General features: G+C 43.8%; 1 protein-coding gene across 1 annotated transcript in view; it reads right to left on the reverse strand.

Annotated features, from left to right (window-relative positions):
• ABCC8 (ATP binding cassette subfamily C member 8) overlaps positions 1–18,085 on the reverse strand; it is an 803,652-nt gene that overhangs the window by 100,319 nt on the left and 685,248 nt on the right. The window contains 3 exon segments of the mRNA XM_030201075.1: positions 9,935–9,983; positions 9,986–10,091; positions 13,416–13,485. Of these exon segments, the coding sequence (XP_030056935.1) occupies positions 9,935–9,983; positions 9,986–10,091; positions 13,416–13,485 (225 nt within the window).

The raw sequence follows: 18,085 nt of genomic DNA on the forward strand, positions 1-18,085 counted from the left end.
AATGCCGAAACCTTGAAAAACAATAGAGAAAAAGCAAATCTACTGACAACAGATCCAACTGGAAACTGCCCTTTCATCACTATAAACTAAAAGTAGCTGACTCCAAACAAAATTACTACATTTGACAATAAAAAACTATTCACCCTACTTAGAAGTCTGTTGATATAACCATCAAACATGTCCATCTGCTCAAGAACTAGCTGACTACTTCGAGGACAAAATCAATCAAATCAGATCTAACCTAGCTAAAAACTTTAAAAATGATGAGTCAGGAACTTGTTCCAACTCAGATCCAAGTCATGAAACCAAAGCAAACCGAATATGGGAAACCTTTCAACCTCTGTCAATTGAAGGCATAAATCACTGCTACTGAAATGCTCACACTCGCACTGCTTCCTAGACCACCAGAGTTCCTCTTCCAAGTCATTCCACCTGAGGTTGTTCAATGGCTAACAGACCGCCTCAATGAACTAGATTCAGGCTCTCTTCCTTTATATATGGGTAAAATCATTCTTACATCGCTACTGAAGGGCTCAGGGTTAGATACAACAAATTACCGACCAGTGGCGAGCTTACCACTCTTTACCAAAATACTGGAATTCTATGTTTGCAATCAATTCTCCAAATATCTGGACACATTTTCTACTCTACACCAATTTATTTATTTATTTGTTGCATTTGTATCCCACATTTTCCCACCTCTTTGCAGGCTCAATGTGGCTTACAATACATCATGAATAGTGAGAATGCATGAGAAAGTATACATTTAGTAATGACAGAAAGATTTTGGGTAACATGATAATGATAAAACATGGTAGTGTTTTAGCAAGCAATCATAGTAAGAAATATATAAGAAATATATAAGAATTATACTATTAGATTGTAAGCTCTTTGAGCAGGGACTGTCTTTCTTCTATGTTTGTGCAGCGCTGCGTACGCCTTGTAGCGCTATAGAAATGCTAAATAGTAGTAGTAGTAGTAGTAGAAAATGTACATTTAGTAATAGCGAGAGAAAAAAACCTGATAGTGGTTTGGCAAGCAAATATTGTAGGGGCAGTTCTGGATCTGTGTACAGGAGTTCATAGTTATTGATCATTGTTGTATGCCTTGTTGAAGAGATGGGTCTTCAGTAGACTTCGGAAGTTGGCTTGTTCATAGGTCGTTTTAAGGTTTCGTGGCAGCGCATTCCAGAATTGTGTGCTCAGATAGGAAAAGGTTGATGCATGCGTTAGTTTGTATTTAAGGCCTTTGCAATTTGGGAAGTGAAGATTAAGGAATATACGGGATGATTTTTTAGCATTTCTGGGTGGTAGGTCTATCAGATCTGACATGTAGGCTGGTGCGTCTCCGTGAATGATTTTGTGAACTAGGGTGCATATTTTGAACGTGATTCGTTCTTTGAGTGGGAGCCAGTGCAGTTTTTCTCGTAGGGCTTTAGCGCTTTCGTATTTTGTTTTACCGAATATGAGTCTAGCTGCAGTATTCTGAGCTGTCTGGAGTTTCTTGATTATTTGCTCTTTAAAGCCGGCGTAGAGTGCATTGCAGTAGTCTAGATGGCTGAGTACCATTGACTGTACCAGGTTGCGGAAGACGGTTCTTGGGAAGAAAGGTCTTACTCTTTTTAATTTCCATATCAAGTGGAACATCTTCTTGGTTGTATTTTTCATGTGACTCTCAAGTGTTAGGTGTCGGTCAATAGTAACTCCAAGAATTTTTAGGGTTTCCGAAATTGGAAGATTCAGTTTTGGTGTGTCAATGGTGGTGAATTTGTTCGTGTTGTATTGCGAGGTGAGTACTAGGCATTGGATTTTCTCTGCATTGAGTTTCAACTTGAATGTGTCCGCCCATGTGTACATGATGTGTAGGCTTTGGTTGATGTCATTGGAGATTTCCTTTAGTTCTTGTTTAAATGGAATATAGATCGTTACGTCATCCGCGTATATGTATGGGTTAAGGTTTTGGTTTGATAGTAGTTTCGCCAAGGGTATCATCATTAAGTTGAATAGAGTCAGTGAGAGGGGGGATCCCTGTGGAACTCCACATTCAGGTATCCATGTAGCTGATGTAGTCAAATTAGATGTCACTGGGTATGATCGTGTGGTTAGGAACCCCTTGAACCAATTGAGAACGTTTCCTCCGATTCCAAAATATTGGAGAATATGTAATAATATTCCATGATCAACCATATCGAAGGTGCTAGACATGTCAAATTGTAGCAGTAGTATGTTCTTGCCAGTTGCAGTCATTTGCTTAAATTTACTCATGAGGGTAACTAGTACTGTTTCTGTGCTGTGGTTAGACCGAAATCCTGACTGGGAGTCGTGTAGTATTGAGAATTTGTCTAAATAATTTGTGAGTTGTTTGGTTACCATCCCTTCTGTTAGCTTGGTTATTAAGGATATGGATGCTACTGGTCTGTCATTGGTTAGTTCACTGGCACTTTTCTTTGCGTCTTTGGGTATGGGAGTGAGTAGAATGTTTCCTTTTTCCTTCGGAAAGAGTCCAATTTGTAGCATATAGTTTACGTGATTCGTGAGGTCTGTTATAAATTGATGGGGGGCAGATGTCATAAGATTGTTTGGGCATATATCCAATTTGCAATGAGATTTGGCATATCTTTTGAGCGTTTGGGAGATAAGATCCTCCAATAGTATCTCGAAATTGGTCCAGGTTCTGTCTGCTGGGTATACACCAGGGTCTGGATCTAGGCAGTCAAGGAGTGCAGTGTAATCGGTGGTGCTGACCGGTATTTTAAGTCGCAGTTGTACGATTTTCTCACTGAAGTATTTCGCGAGATTGTCTGCTCCTGGTATGTCTTTGTTGTTGGTTGTGATTGGTGTGACATCTAGTAATTTATTCACGAGTTGGAAGAGTTTGTGTGTGTCTTTGTAGTTCGGTCCGATTTCAATTTTATAAAATAATCTTTTAGTTTGCCTTATAGTATATTTATATTTTCTTTGAAGTTGTTTCCAGGTGTTAAGTGTTGGGTCGTCTTTCTTTTTATTCCACACACGTTCTAACCTTCTTACTTGTGTTTTGCGTTTTTTCAGTTCTTCAGTGAACCATGGTGTTGAGTTCTTCCTATGTGAGGTTCTGGTTTGAGTTGGGGCAATATTGTCTAGTATTGTTCTGTATCTGTCGTCCCATTCTAGAAGGAATTGGTTTGTGTCTGCTTTTGTTGTCCATCCGTTGTGGTAGATCTGTTGCCAGAATATTACTGGGTCTATTTTTCCTCTCGTGGTTTAGGTTTTTCGTTCTTGTTTATTAATTGTGTCTTTTTTTGCCATTGGAGGGTGATGTATGCTTTATAGTGATCTGACCACGGTGCGGGTGTCCATCTTGTATCTGTTAGTAGAAGGTTTGAGTCTGTATCGAATTTGTGTGTGATAATGTCTAGTGTGTGTCCTTTTATGTGTGTTGGTTGTATATTTGGTGCATGGAGATCCCATAGTTGTAGCATTCTTTGGTGCTTGTTAGGGTGAAATCTTCAAGGTGCAGGTTGATATCTCCTATTATGATAAGGTTTGAGGTAGAAACACAAGTATTCGAGATGAAGTCCATAAAGTGTGTTTGTGAGTCTTGCCAGTTGCCTGGCAGTCTGTAGAGTAGGATTGTGTTGAGGTTTTCCTGCAGGTTTGGGTGATTGATTCTTACGAAGGCGATTTCAAGTTGTGGTAGAATGGATTCAGCTGTGGTTGTGATTGTGAACTTGGATTTGTATATTATGGCTATTCCACCTCCTCTTTTTCCTTTTCTTGTCCAGTGGGTGATTTTGTATCCTGGTGGGCATAGATCCAATTCAGATTCAGATCCGCCCATAGCAATTAAACCCTGCTCTTGGTCCTAACAACATATGTCAAACAATACCTTTGTAAGGGGAATCAGGTCCCATTACTTCAGTTCGACATCTTGGCAGCGTTCGATGTGGTGGATCATACAATGCTACTTGAATCAGATAGGAATAACTGGACCAGTCCTCAAATGGTTCAACAAATTTCTCTCAAACCAAAGCTACTCTGTAAACAGAACAAACACATTTCCAATCAATGGATTCCGAAATGTGGCATTCCCCAAGGATCCCTGCTCTCCTCTATCTTGTTTAACTTCTTCATGTCTTCTCTCAGCTCAATACACATGGGACTAGGAAAGCTACTACTATCATATGCTGATGACATCATGCTCCTTCTACTGCTGACATCTTCACACCAAGATCCAATCCAAACGATAACAACCAGGATGGGCCTTGGCAAACAAACTGAAACTAAATGCACAAAAGACCAAGATCCTTTGGTTCCAAAATCAAGGAATTGAGGCCCCAACGTCAATAACACTAACCGACGACAGAACCTTCCCAGTCGAATCAGAAGCTAGAGTGCTTGGGGTCCTTCTAGACTCCTCCCTTTCATTCTCATCCCATATCAACCAACTATGAAGGAAAACAATGTTTAAAATGAGACAACTATGACTAATCCGATCATTCTTTGATCAAAAGGCCTTTGCACTACTTGTCCAAATGCTGATCCCTACCACATCTGGATTACTGTAATGTATTATTTCTTGGCATTAAGATCCAGTACAAAAAAACCCTACAAATCATACAGAATACAGCAGTAATTTACAAACTAAAGAGATACACTAGCGCCACGTCATATCTCACTAAACTGCACTGGTTACCTATAGCTGAAAGAATTAAGTTCAAAGCCGCCTATCTAGTCTTTCAGATACTGCAAGGTGCTACCTCTGAACTACTGATCAATATCTCATCTGTCTGCATCGTTCACTCAAACAGACTGAAGGAACAATTGATCCTAGCCCCATTGTTCTACAAGGGAATCTGATTTCAGAAGATCTTTAACTCACTCTTCCCGGTATCAGGAATCTCATTATGGAACTTACTCCTTCTGGTTACGAGACTAGAGACAAACTACCTCAGTTTCTGGAAGAGGCTAAAAACTCACCTCTTCCCAAAACCTGCTATATAACCATCACAACTCCTCAGTCCCCCGGTGGACTATAGAACTACTACATGAAACAACTACTCCTACACACCTGATATTGTTATAGCTTTGTTAGATAACCTTGAATGTAACCAACAAGACCGTATTCACCAACATCCCACTAATAATACCAACCACATATAACCAACAAGACTGTATACACCCAGTGTCCTACTTATAACATTGTACCAACTTCTGTCCCACAGATAATGTAAACTGCACTGAACCCTAAAGAGGGGATATTAGCGGTATATAAGACTGGATTTGAATTGAATAATTTTTTCCACGCTGATTGTTTTAGCATGATTGACTGAATCTGGACCATACTGTATGGGTGGAATGTGCAGGGTAAGGGAAGGGGACAAGGGATAGCTTTTGCATTTAGCTCATTGGTTTTTGGTTGTAGCTTGTCAAATTATGTTGAGGTACTGTAGGTATTTTCCTGTGCCCAGGAGGGCTTATAATCTCATGTTTGTACCTGAAGCAATGGAGGGTGAAGTGACTTGGCCAAGATCACAAGGTGCCATAATGGGATTTGAACTAAGCTTCTCTGGTTCTCAGCCCACCGCTCTAAAAATAAGGCTATGCCTCCCTCAGCACTCCTTGATTCTCCCCTACTGTTCTGGTCTCCTCCCGTGACTCAGCTGACAGCCTGCCTGGTAATCTAGTGAATGAGGCAGGAGTGGTCCACCTCCACTCCTGCCCTGTAGCTGCTCTAAGTTCAAAACAGGACCAGTGAGCCCTAGCAGTAATATCATGTTACTACTGCTAGGGGTCAATCTTATAAATCAGTGCTTTTCAATTCTCTCCTGAAGGCATATCTAGCCAGTTGGCTAGGTGTGCCTCCAGGAGAAGGTTGAAAAGCACTGTTATAAATAAAATAAAATGTATGTCTCTATAACGGTAGAAAATAGTACTCAAGAATTTTGCTGTACAAAGTTATGCCTCATCCGATATAGGTGTAACTTTGTGCATGTATGTGCTGATAAGGTAAGCACATAAATATTACATAAGAACTGATTAGCTGGGGATAGCGCCTGCCACCTTTTAGCAAAGTTTAGTAAAAGGGTTCCAAAGTATTTTGGAGTCTCTTATCAAGTTTTTAAAAATAAAGTGTATGATAAGGATAATGTTTTTTGGATATGCTTATTTCCCCAATGGATATACATTTGGAAAAACTCCTTTAGTACATAAGAGCATAAGAACAGCCATACTGGGTCAGACCAATGGTCCATCTAGCCCAGTACCTTGTTTCCAACAGTGGCCAATCCAGGTCACAAGTACCTGGCAGAAACCCAAATCATGGCAACATTTCATGCTGCCAATCCCAGGGCAAGCAGTGGCTTCCCCATGTCTGTCTCAATAGCAGACTATGGACTTTTCCTCCAGGAACTTGTCCAAACCATTTTTAAACCCAGATACACTAACCACTGTTACTACATCCCCCAGCAAAGAGTTCCAGAACTTAACTATTTGTTGAGTGAAAACATTTACTTCTATTTGTTTTAAAAGTTTTCCATGTAACATCTTTGTACTTTTTGAAAGAGTAAAAAAATCAATTCACTTCCACTTGTTCTACACCACTAAGGATTTTGTAGACCTCAATCATATATCCCTTCAGTGGTCTCTTTTTCAAGCTGAAAAGCCCTAACCTCCTTAGCCTTTTCTCATATGAGAGGAGTTCAATCCCCTTTATTTTATTTATTTACTAGCCGTTGAGCCCATGTAAATGGGCTAGTTTTGGAATGGGGGGGGTCCGAGGCCCCCCCCGAGGTCGCCGCTGCTCCGCCCCCCCCCTGGCCCGAGCACTGTCTGTTATTGAACTTACATCGCAGCACGCAGACCCAGCAGGCACATCAGCAAAGCTGCCATCGGGACGGGCTTCCTTCTCTGCCTGTGTCCCGCCCTCATGTGACGTAACGCGGCGGAGGGCGGGACACAGGCAGAGAAGGAAGCCCGTCCTGATGGCAGCTTTGCTGATGTGCCTGCGTGCTGCGATGTAAGTTCAATAAGAAAGACAGTGCTCGGGCCGGGTGGAGGTGCGGCGGTGGCGGCGACTCCGGGTGGGGGGAGCGGTAGCAGTGACCTCGGGGGGGGAGGGGGAGGGCGGAGCGGTTGCGAGTACATCTGCGGCATGCGCAGTAGAGGCTTCCCGCTTTGTCCCGCCCCCCTCATCACGTATTGATGCAGGGGCGGGGCAGAGAGGGAAGTCTCTACTGCGCATTTGCGAGTGAGTACGACACTCGCCTTTTATATGTTTGATTGTTGCATTTGTATCCCACATTTTCTCACCTTTTTGCAGGCTCAATGTGGCTTACATTATGCCGTAATGGCGATCGCCATTTCCGGAGTGAGAAATACAAAGTGGTATTGCATTAAAGTTCATAAATGATAGAGTAACCTATAGAGTAAGTTCATTTCCAGCGTGAGAAATAAAGTGGTAGTGCGTTAACGTTCATTAGTGACAGAGTGAATGAAGCAGTCAAGTGTAGGGAGTTCGGTTTTGTCTAGTTCTGGTAGAGTTTCGTTGTCTAGTCTAGATCATTGTGGTATGTCTTTTTGAACAGGTTGGTTTTTAGTAATTTTCGGAAGATTGTTAGGTCATGCATTGTTTTTATGACATTTGGTAGTGCATTCCATAGTTGCGTGCTAATGTAGGAGAAGCTAGATGCATATGTTGATTTATATTTAAGTCCTTTGCAACTGGGGTAGTGGAGATTTAAGAATGTGCGTGCTGACCTTTTTGTGCTCCTGGTTGGTAAGTCTATGAGGTATGACATATACGTAGACCGGGGCCTCGCCGTGAATGATTTTATGGACCAGGGTGCAAATTTTGAACGCAATTCGTTCTTTTAGTGGGAGCCAGTGTAGTTTTTCTCTTAGGGGCTTGGCGCTTTCATATTTTGCTTTTCCAAATATGAGTCTGGCTGCTGTGTTTTGGGCAGTTTGGAGTTTCTTAATGATTTGTTCTTTGCATCCGGCATAGATGGCATTACAGTAATCTTTTTGGTTGCTCTTCTTTGAAACTTTTCTAATTCCACTATATCTTCTTTGAGATAAGGTGACCATAACCGAATGCAATACTCAAGGCGCGGTTGAACCAGTCGCTGCTGTGTCCCCCCATGCTTCACCCCTCCTGAAGCGCATTATTCCCTATCGAAGTGCATCACAGACCTTTCTCCTCCCAGCAAGGGGGTACACGGAGCAGGCCCATGGATGTCGGCTCTGCCGGTCCCCTGCCCCTGAACAGGAAGTTAGAGGGGGCAGGGGACCGGCAGAGCCGACAGCTATGCGCCTGCTTCGTGCGCCCCCTTTCTGCGTGCACCTGGGGTGGACTGCCCTCACCGTCCCACCCTTGGTACGCTACTGGGTCACACCATGGAGCGATACAAAGGCATTATAGTATTCTTGGTCTTATTTACCATCCCTTTCCTGATAATTCCTAGCATCTTGTTTGCATTTTTGGCTGCCACCGCACACTGGGCAGAAGATTTCAGCATATTATCTACAACACCTAGATCTTTTTCTTGGGTGCTGACCCCCAAGATGGACCCTAGCATCATGTAACTAAGATTTTGGATTATTCTTTCCAATATGCATTACTTCGCATTTGTCCAAATTAAATTTCACCTGCCATTTGGATGTCCAGTCTTCCAATTTCCTAAGATGTTCCCCTGCAATTTTTCACAGTCCGCATGTGTTTAAATAACCTTGAATAGTTTTGTGTCATCTGCAAATCTAATCACGTCGCTCATCGTTCTGATTTCCAGGTCATTTATAAATATGTTAATTAGCACTGGTCACAGTACAGATCCCTATGGCACTCCACTATTCACCCTCCGCCTGAGAGAAATGACCAATTAGCCCTACCCTCTGCTTTCTGTCAAATAACCAATTCCTAACCTACAAAAGAACATTGCATCCTATCCCATGACGCTTTAATTTTCTCAGGACCATTCTCCACTCTGCTCATATTCTGCCTATACCCGGGACAATTTTATAAGGGCCTAGTTGATCATGTAAATCACTGTTCTGTTCAGCCAAGTCACCTAAGAAATTATTCTCATTATGGATCTACATGCATGACACTGATATTTAAACACAAAATATGCACATAAATTGAGTTTAAATATTGGGTTGGTAGGTGGCTAAAGAGATGTGTGTAACTTTACCTGCACATCATTTATATACAAAACTTTTAAAAATTAGGCATGCAGATCCATAATGGTGGTAATCTGATAAGCGATGGAAGTGTGTGGCTTACTGGTTCAATGGCAAGTGATGTAGAAATCCAAGGTTCTAGGTTCTCATGCTAGGCTATGTATGGGGAGGCTGCAGAGGCAGCATTCAGAATTCTTGGGGGATGGAGTCTCAGTTATGTAGGTTTCATACCAAGTTCAGAAGGAGTGACAGTCCCTAGTCTATGATCACAGACCCAGAGGTAGTTGTGATGAAGGCTTATGGTACCATGGGTCAACTGAAGCCAGCTCCAGTTGAACTTGATGTGATGCCTAAAGCCGTAAGAGGAAGTTTTCAAGCCAAGTATAAATATTTAAGTATACACAGAGACGTGCACATACATATGCATGCACACACATGCAAATACACTAATGGGTCATACATTTTTTGTTCTCTCAATATAAATAACCTTATGGTTATCATTTGGTGTGCTAGCTGTCAATTCTGAACATGCTCCATCTCTACCATGACCCACCCTGATCCCGCCCCTACCCACACCAAGCAGTTAACATGGGATTTTTACTATGCTGGCTGATTTTAGTGGTATAGCCATTAGTGTGGATCTGTACTAATGACTATCACTCACTAATACCCACACTAACTGCTTAGTGTGTTTTAGTATACATGTCCCTAAATGCTTTAGGTACATAGAATAGATACTACTTCCAATATCAAAAGAAAAAAATTGAAATTGTTACCTTGATGCTACTCTGAAGTACTTTTGAATGAAGTAACATATGATAGCAAGGGTACTAGGGCAATCAAAAACACTGGTGTAACATACGAGATGACAGCCAGAGCTGAAACACACAGTAGAGTGGAACGACTGAGGCATTCCAATGTGGCAGGAATGTGCTAAGAAAAAAAACAGTAAAGATTACAGTTTAAAAAATCTATAATGGGTAAAGAAAATTGATGTGTGATATCTTGTGAAATCTTTTCATTTTATAGGGTCCATAGCCCTAACAGAAGATAACCATTACCCTGGCACAGGGACTGCACTATTTCAACTTATGGTAGGACTATGAGATTTCAGGAAGAATTCTAGTGAGCTGGGGTGGGGGGTGGGAACTGGCAGCAGATGCACTTATGCAGGCCCCAGTGGGTTTTCATCTGGGACCTGCATACGTATCCTTGGTTATCCTGTTCTTCACCAGGTTCCTCAGATGCTTATTATGCCAGTACAGTAGAGTCTCGATCATCCAACATAAATGGGACTGACATGTTGTTGGATAATCAAAAAGTCAGTAAATACAGAAGAAGTGGATAAGGGGATAAACTAGAAATATACTGAACGCATATTTCAAAAAAGGAATCAGTAAAAAGGAGTTTAAAACTTTATGTTCCCAAGAATTTACCTAGCACTGCTGTCTTTTAATTAAAAGTGATGCCAGGAAAGAGAAAGAGAAACCTGTGGGCATCTCCATGACAATGCAGTGACTTACTGAGGTATGTCGGATAATCCAGAACATCAGATAAGCAAGACTCCACTGTATCTTATCTAGTGCTATAGAGTCTAGCTGTCCAGTTTTTTGTTTTATACTTCTGGCATTTGCATTCAGACACCTTCAAGTATATTTGCTTGCAAATAGGTGGGAAAATGTGGGATACAAATGCAACAAATAAAATATTTGTGATTCTTTTTCACAACCCACTTACTCAGAGGTTTTTGCTTTTTAAAGCACTGCAAATTAAGAAGGTAGACATTATTGCTTTTTTTTTTTCTATAATTCAGCAAAGAATACAAAGATGAGTGTTTTCTCATTTAAAATCTGGGTATTGTTTTGGCTTGAAAACATGAAAATTATTCCAAGTCAGAATATATGTAAGTCTTTAAACTCTAAGGGGCCCTTTTACTAAAGTGTGACAAAATCTGGGTTTAGCATGTTCTAGCATGGGACATTCCCATGTGCTAAGACAACACATCATTTTTGTAGGGCTTTTTATTTCTTTTTTTTTTTGCAGGTCATGTGTTAATATTCCAATTAGCACATGGTACCTGCAAAAAATAGATAGGCAACATGCAGTTTACAATGCACAGCCTGGCAAAATATTGCAAAATGTTTTAGCATGTTCTGCGGTAGCCTGTTAGCATGTGCTAACTGCTTGTTAATGGTTTAATGCTCTTTACTAAAAGGGCCCCTAAATGAAGCACTGGCTGGTTCCAGTATGATTTATTAGCATCCTCAACAGCACCTACTTTACTCAATCGCACCTACTTTGTAATACTGGAAAATGCATTGTGCTGTACGAAAGCATACAATATGTAGGGATTGATTCACGTAAGGTCACTTTGATTTAGCATCACAGAAAATAACTCAGCCATTAAACTTATCATAAATGAAAACCTGTGCTAATTCATGAATGCAAGTTAAAAGTTAATGTCCCTAACCACACCCTCATCAAAAGACATTACACGATGTGATACCTGCAAACGAGCCTTCTCCGGAGTAGCCCCCACACTCTGTAATGCACTCCCTGAAAGGCTCCACTTAACACAAGACTATCTCTACTTCAGGAAGCAGGTGAAAGCTTGGCTCTTCAACCAGGCCTTTAATAGAAGAAGTAACTAACTTCTTAGTTTCTCAACACACACAAGGAGTGACACAGGCTGCACATACTGCAGCAGGACATGTTTATCCACTCCTACCTTAGCTGAGATAATATTTAATCATCTTTCTGACCTAATGTGCAAATTTCTTTAAATTAGTCACCTTGGGGCCCTTTTACTAGGCTGCGTAAGGGCCTATGTGCGTACAGTGCATGCTGAATCGGCACTACTGCCCGGCTAGCGCGTGAGCAAGGCAGTAATTCTGAATTTGGCACGCACCAAAAGCATGCAGTAGAAAATATTTTCTATTTTTTACTACAGGGCGCCTACCTGGCGGTAAACGGCAGTTGGCGAACTGGGTAGCACGTGAGACCTTACTGTAAACAAGTACATAAGTATTGCCATACTGGGAAAGACCAAAGGTCCATCAAGCCCAGCATCCTGTTTCCAACAGTGGCCAATCCAGGTCACAAATACCTGGCAAGATCCCAAAAATGTACAAAACATTTTATACTGCTTACCCCAGAAATAGTGGATTTTCCCCAAGTCCATTTAATAATGGTCTATGGACTTTTCCTTTAGGAAGCCGTCCAAACCCTTTTTAAAACTCCGCTAAGCTAACCACCTTTACCACATTCTCTGGTAACGAATTCCAGAGTTTAATTATACGTTGAGTGAAGAAAATTTTCTCCGATTCGTTTTCAATTTACTACATTGTAGCTTCATCGCATGTCCCCTCGTCCTAGTATTTTTGGAAAGTTTAAACAGATGCTTCACATCTACCCGTTCAACTCCACTCATTATTTTACAGACCTCTATCATATCTCCCTTCAGCCGCCTTTTCTCCAAGCTGAGGAGCCCTAGCCGCTTTAGCCTTTCCTCATAGGGAAGTCGTCCCATTCCCTTTATCATTTTCATTGCTAGGTCAAATGGGTGGTGGTAAGGTCTCAGGCTGAAAACGGAGGCACGCTGGTTTCAGTTTTAGCGCACATCCATTTTAATGGCCCCTTACAAAAAGACCCTTTTTTCCTAGATGCGGTAAAAAATTGCCCAGCGTATGTCCAAAAGACACGCTCGCACTACTGCAGACCACTTTTTACTGCAGCTTAGTAAAAAGGCCCCCTTAGTTTCTAACTCCTCTTACTCTCTTACCTATCTATGTGTTCCATTTTTGCTTTTACTCTTCGCTGTCTATTAAAATGTTCTATTATATATTATGTTGACATTGTAAGTAGTATACTATGCCATACTTTGTATTGTTATTTGAATATTTTTACTGCTGTAATTGTCTATTGCTTATGTTTGATTTATTTGTACCGTACACCACCTTGAGTGAATTCTTTTAAAAAAGCAGTAAATAAATCCTAATAAATAAATAAATTAGTATAGCAGAAAGGAATGTAATTTGGAGGGTGGGAATTTTATAAAGGATTAAAAAAGGACATAATCACTTTGAAGCATTTGGTGGAGTTCTTAATTAAGTTGGAATCTTTTTTTAACACATTGGCTGGATGAAATTTATGCATTGTGCAGCGGGAGAATGTGAATTTTAAAAAGACATGAAAGAGCCCAGACAAATCTTCTGAATACCAACCCTTTTATTCATAGAATATCATTTTATATCATACCTGGTCAATGGTGTTAAAATCAGAAGAAAATCTGTTCAAGATACTTCCTAGTGGTGTTGTTTCAAAAAACCTAAAACAAAAAAAATAATAATAAAAAAGCAATCAATATTTCAGTAGAAGGGAACATGGTTTTAACCTTTTTTCTTTTTCCCTTTCTCTCTGGGGAGTAGTTACACCTGCTGGTAACAGTGAAAGCATGACACCTCTCGAAACTCTCCCACCATGATTCCTCATAAGAAACAGGCATGTTCACAGGAATTTTGTGAATTAATTTCTTGTCTACAACAGCCATTGTCTGCAAAGCTTCCTGCATAAAGTGAATCATTTTGACAAATATATTATGAATTTTGTGAGAGTACAGGTGAAAGGGGATCCGGGAAGGCACGAAGAAAGGGGGTGCAGGGAGCCAGGGAATCCCAACGGGGCAGAATTCATGTGCACAACACCCACATTCAGAAAGCTGGGCTACCGGAGGCAGAGAGGTTGGCTGGGTTAAGGAAGAAGGGGAGGAACTACCAGTCCCAGAATCCTTCTCTTCCCCACCCGGCTGTGCAAGAGTTAGGGGAGGAGATAGAAGATTGGGAAATGGTCTCTGAGGAAGGTGATGAGGGCCAGCTGGAGAGATTGGGGGCGGGGGGAAGTTGAAAAGGAGGATAAAATGGAGATTACTGAAGGGCTAGAGGAGGAACAGATGGAGATTGGAGCTCTGGCTCAAACCTGAAAAGCTGCTGTAAGAGGGTGGCTAGCTGTGCCTTGGAGAGACTGGTGGAAGACCGGCAGAGAGAGGCTGAGGTGCTGGGGAAGATCTCTACTAAAGAGGGAACAGGTGCAGCCCTGGGAGAGAAAGAGGGCTGGGCACAATTGAAACCCCAGCCTGAACCAGGTGGGAACCAAGCTGTGTAACTGTGCTGTAAGGAGGTGCAAGAAAGACTGTGTAAACTGTTTCCTACTGAAAAGGTCTGGGCTGCAACCTATCAAGCTACTGTGTTTTCTTTCTGATAATGTACTGTTCCCTAAGAGAAGTAATCTTAGGTTAAGTGAAGGGAAGTTATATGGACTGTTTTGAAGCTGACTTGTGCTTTGGGTAGCAAGCCCTAAACAACCTGGAGTTAAGGTGTGCCTGGGCGTTTATGGTGACCTGAAGCAAGAAAATAAAAGCCCTTACTTATAAACGTTGTGCTTTGAATGTGCCTCTGTGAAAGGGTACGGAGGGAGGAAGGAGTCCTGGAAGTTCTCAGGGCCTGGAGCTGAGGCTCAAAGCAGCCAGATTGCTGTGGAGGGAGGCAGCAGCCATGTGAAGAAGATAGCTAAGCAGGGTCGAGCCTGGCTGGGTCCTGGAAGGGCGACCCAGCTACAAAGTGGTGGCAGTAGTGGGATTTTCGAAGACCCGCCAAGGAAGGCTTCTGTTTACCTGAATTCTGGGTTCAGCGTGCGTTGGGAAGATCATGGAGCCAAAGGAGTTAATGGTGTTTATGGCTCATCAGTTCCAGAAACAACAGGAACTGGCCCAGAAATTTATGGAGGACTCGCTGGCCGCCTCAAGACCCCAGCAACAACCCTTGTTGGACCTACTACAAGATATGGTATGGTCTGGGAGTGGGTCAAGGAGATCGGGCCCGAGTGGAGAGGAGTCCGGAGCAAGGGGAGGACGAGCCTATGGGGAACTGGGCCATGTGAACTGGCTACCCTGGGGCAAGTTGGCACCCGGAGATGATATCGAGCACTACCTGGGGACTTTTGAACGAGTAGCCATGGCTGCTGCATGGCCCCAGGATCAGTGGACCATCCGTTTGGCCCCAGCATTATCCGGAGAGGCCTTGGCGGCATTTCGGGGGCTGGCTCCATCAGAGGTAACCAACTATGAGTGCCTTAAACAGGCCATTCTGGACCGGTTTAAACAGGCCATTCTGGACCGGTTTGGTGTGAGTAAACAGACCTATCACCGGCGGTTCCGGAGTTGGAGGTGGTCGGAGGGGGAAACTCCGAGAGCCCTGGCCCAGAGACTAATGGACCTCGCCACAAGGTGGCTAGAACCTGAGAAAAGGTCAGTGATACAAATGTTACAAGAACTGGTGTTGGAACAATTTTAGAGTCTTTACCAGAAGTGGTAAGGGCGGATTTGGTGAGAAGGGGGTGTGAAACCTTAGAAACTGCTGTAAAAGGGATGGAATGTTACCTTTAGTCTCAATGTTTGGGGGGATAAAAGGGGTCTGCTTCTCAGCCTAAAGGCATGTTGGGAAAAGGTTCCCCAGGATATAAGGAAAAGGGCCTGGGGGAAGACAGGCAGTGTTACCGGTGTGGGAAGGCTGGACATGTGAGACGGGATTGTGGGGTCCGACTGGGGTTAACCTCTCATGTGCCTGTCTCAGCCGGGGGCCAATTCACTCAGTGGGTAGAGTTCGGAGGAATTGAGGTAGAGGGGCTCCTGGATTCGTGGGCCGATCAAACAATGTGTTCCCAGAAGTTGTGGGACCAGGTGAAAGGAGGGGAAAAGAGAGAGGGCGGAAGTAGGCTAATAAACATCCAGTGCATTCATGGGGCTACCTCACGATACCCAGTACATCGGGTGCAGATTAAGAGCTCGGCAGGGACCCATGAGGTGGAGGTGGCGGTACTACCCCGGCTACCCCAAAATTTGATTTTAGGGCGGGATTGGGCTCCTTTTTTTCTATACCTGGGGAGTCGGACAGGGCTGGTAACTACCCGGGCCCAAAGTAAGCAAGGAGAGGGGGATAGGCCCACAGTTTCTCAGGTATTCCCATTCCAGATGGACATTTTTGGGGCCCCGGGTAGGGAGAAGCCTAGCTCTAGCCAGAAGAAGCGAGCCCAGAAGCGTAGGAGAGCTGATTTGAGTGAGCAGGGGGAATTTCCCCAAGACCCGGTGGGGGTGCGGGAGAGGTTTCCTTACTTCCACAAGGAGCAGGAAACGGATGCTAGCTTACGGTACGCCTGGGAGCGGGCGGGACAGGAGGGAGAACAGGTTTTCCCGCGATTTAGTGTTGATCAGGGGCTACTATTCCGTATAGCACAGGCTCCGGGTGAGGAAGGTACAAGGAAGCAGTTAGTGGTTCCCCAGGGTTTCAGGGAATTGGTTATGCGGCTAGCTCACGATCACCCTTTGGGAGGGCATAAGGGGGTCCAAGGGATACTTATGCAGGTGCTTCTCCATTTCTATTGGCCTGGGGTATACAAGGGTATTGAGCAGTTCTGCGCTGCATGTGCCCAGTGCTAAAAGGTGTCAGAGAAGGTGCCTGCCCGAGCACCCCTATGTCCTCTGCCTCGGATAGCTATCCCAATGGCCCGGGTGGCCATGGATATGATTGGTCCCATCACCAAGAGCAAGCGGGGTTTCTCATATATACTGGTGATTGTGGATATGGCTACTAGGTTTCCCTGGTCGATTCCGCTCCGCAACACCTCAGCAAAAGTCATAGCCTCCCATCTCATACAGATTTTCTGTGAGGTGGGGTTTCCCAGGGAGGTATTAACAGACCGAGGTACAAATTTTCTGTCACGTACCCTGAAACAGGTATGGGAGGCATTTGGGATCCAGCACCTCCGTACAGCGGCCTACCACCCCCAGACTAATGGGTTGGTAGAGCGCTTCAATAAGACCTTGAAAATGCTGTTAAGAAAGGGACTCAGAATCCATCATGAACAGTGGGATTTGTTACTTCCCTTTGTGTTGTATGTGAGCCAGGAACGTGTGCAAGCCTCCCTAAAGGTCTCTCCGTTTGAGATGATGTATGGGAAAGTATCCAGGGGAGTTCTGGACATTCTAAAAGAGCAGTGGGTGCCACCCGAGGAGCAGGATAAGGAAGTTAATAGGTATTTGGTTGATCTAAAGGAGCGCTTGAGGAGGGTACAGGAGGGGGCGCAGCAGCAGCTAGCCAGAAGCCAGGTCACCCAAAAGACCTATTATGATAGGAAGAGTGCTAATCGGACATTTCAGGTGCGGGAAAAAGTGCTGGTATTGATATCTGACTCACCACATAAATTCACGAGCCGGTGGAAAGGGCCTGTAACGATAGAGAAACAGTTAGGTCCCACCACCTATGCAGTGAGGCATGAGCAAGGCTGGATACAAACGTATCATGTGAACGTTCTGAAGCCCTGGCGGGAGAGAAAGGGGTTATGGAGTCAGGGGATACAGGAAGGGGAAGAAGACCTGGGGCCCCAGATTACAGAGTTCTCACAGAGGGGGGAACCCCAGATAGATCCAGGCCTTAGTGAACCCCAGCAGCGGGATCTGCGGGCACTCCTAGATGAGTTTCAGGATGTGTTGACCGCTCGTCCCGGGGAGACCACTCTCATAACTCATGATATTATATCAGAACCAGGGAGAGTAGTGAGGCAGCGGCCCTATCGTCTCTCTCACCTCCCAAGCGGCAAGAGGTGGTCCGTCAGGTTAAGGAGATGGTATCCTTTGGGGTAATCAAGGAGTCATTCAGTCCCTGGTCAAGCCCAGTGGTGCTCGTACCAAAAGCTGATGGTACCTGGCGGTTCTGCATTGACTTCCGCCAAGTCAATGCCCTGTCCACCCCGGATGCTTACCCAATGCCCCGCATTGAGGAATTACTGGATCGTCTGGGAGCCGCCAGGTATCTGTCTACCCTGGACTTGACCAAGGGCTATTGGCAGATACCCCTGACGGAGGGAGCACAGCCAAA

This window comes from Microcaecilia unicolor, chromosome 4 (genome assembly GCF_901765095.1).
Source record: "Microcaecilia unicolor chromosome 4, aMicUni1.1, whole genome shotgun sequence".
Classification (NCBI taxonomy): Eukaryota; Metazoa; Chordata; class Amphibia; order Gymnophiona; family Siphonopidae; genus Microcaecilia; species Microcaecilia unicolor.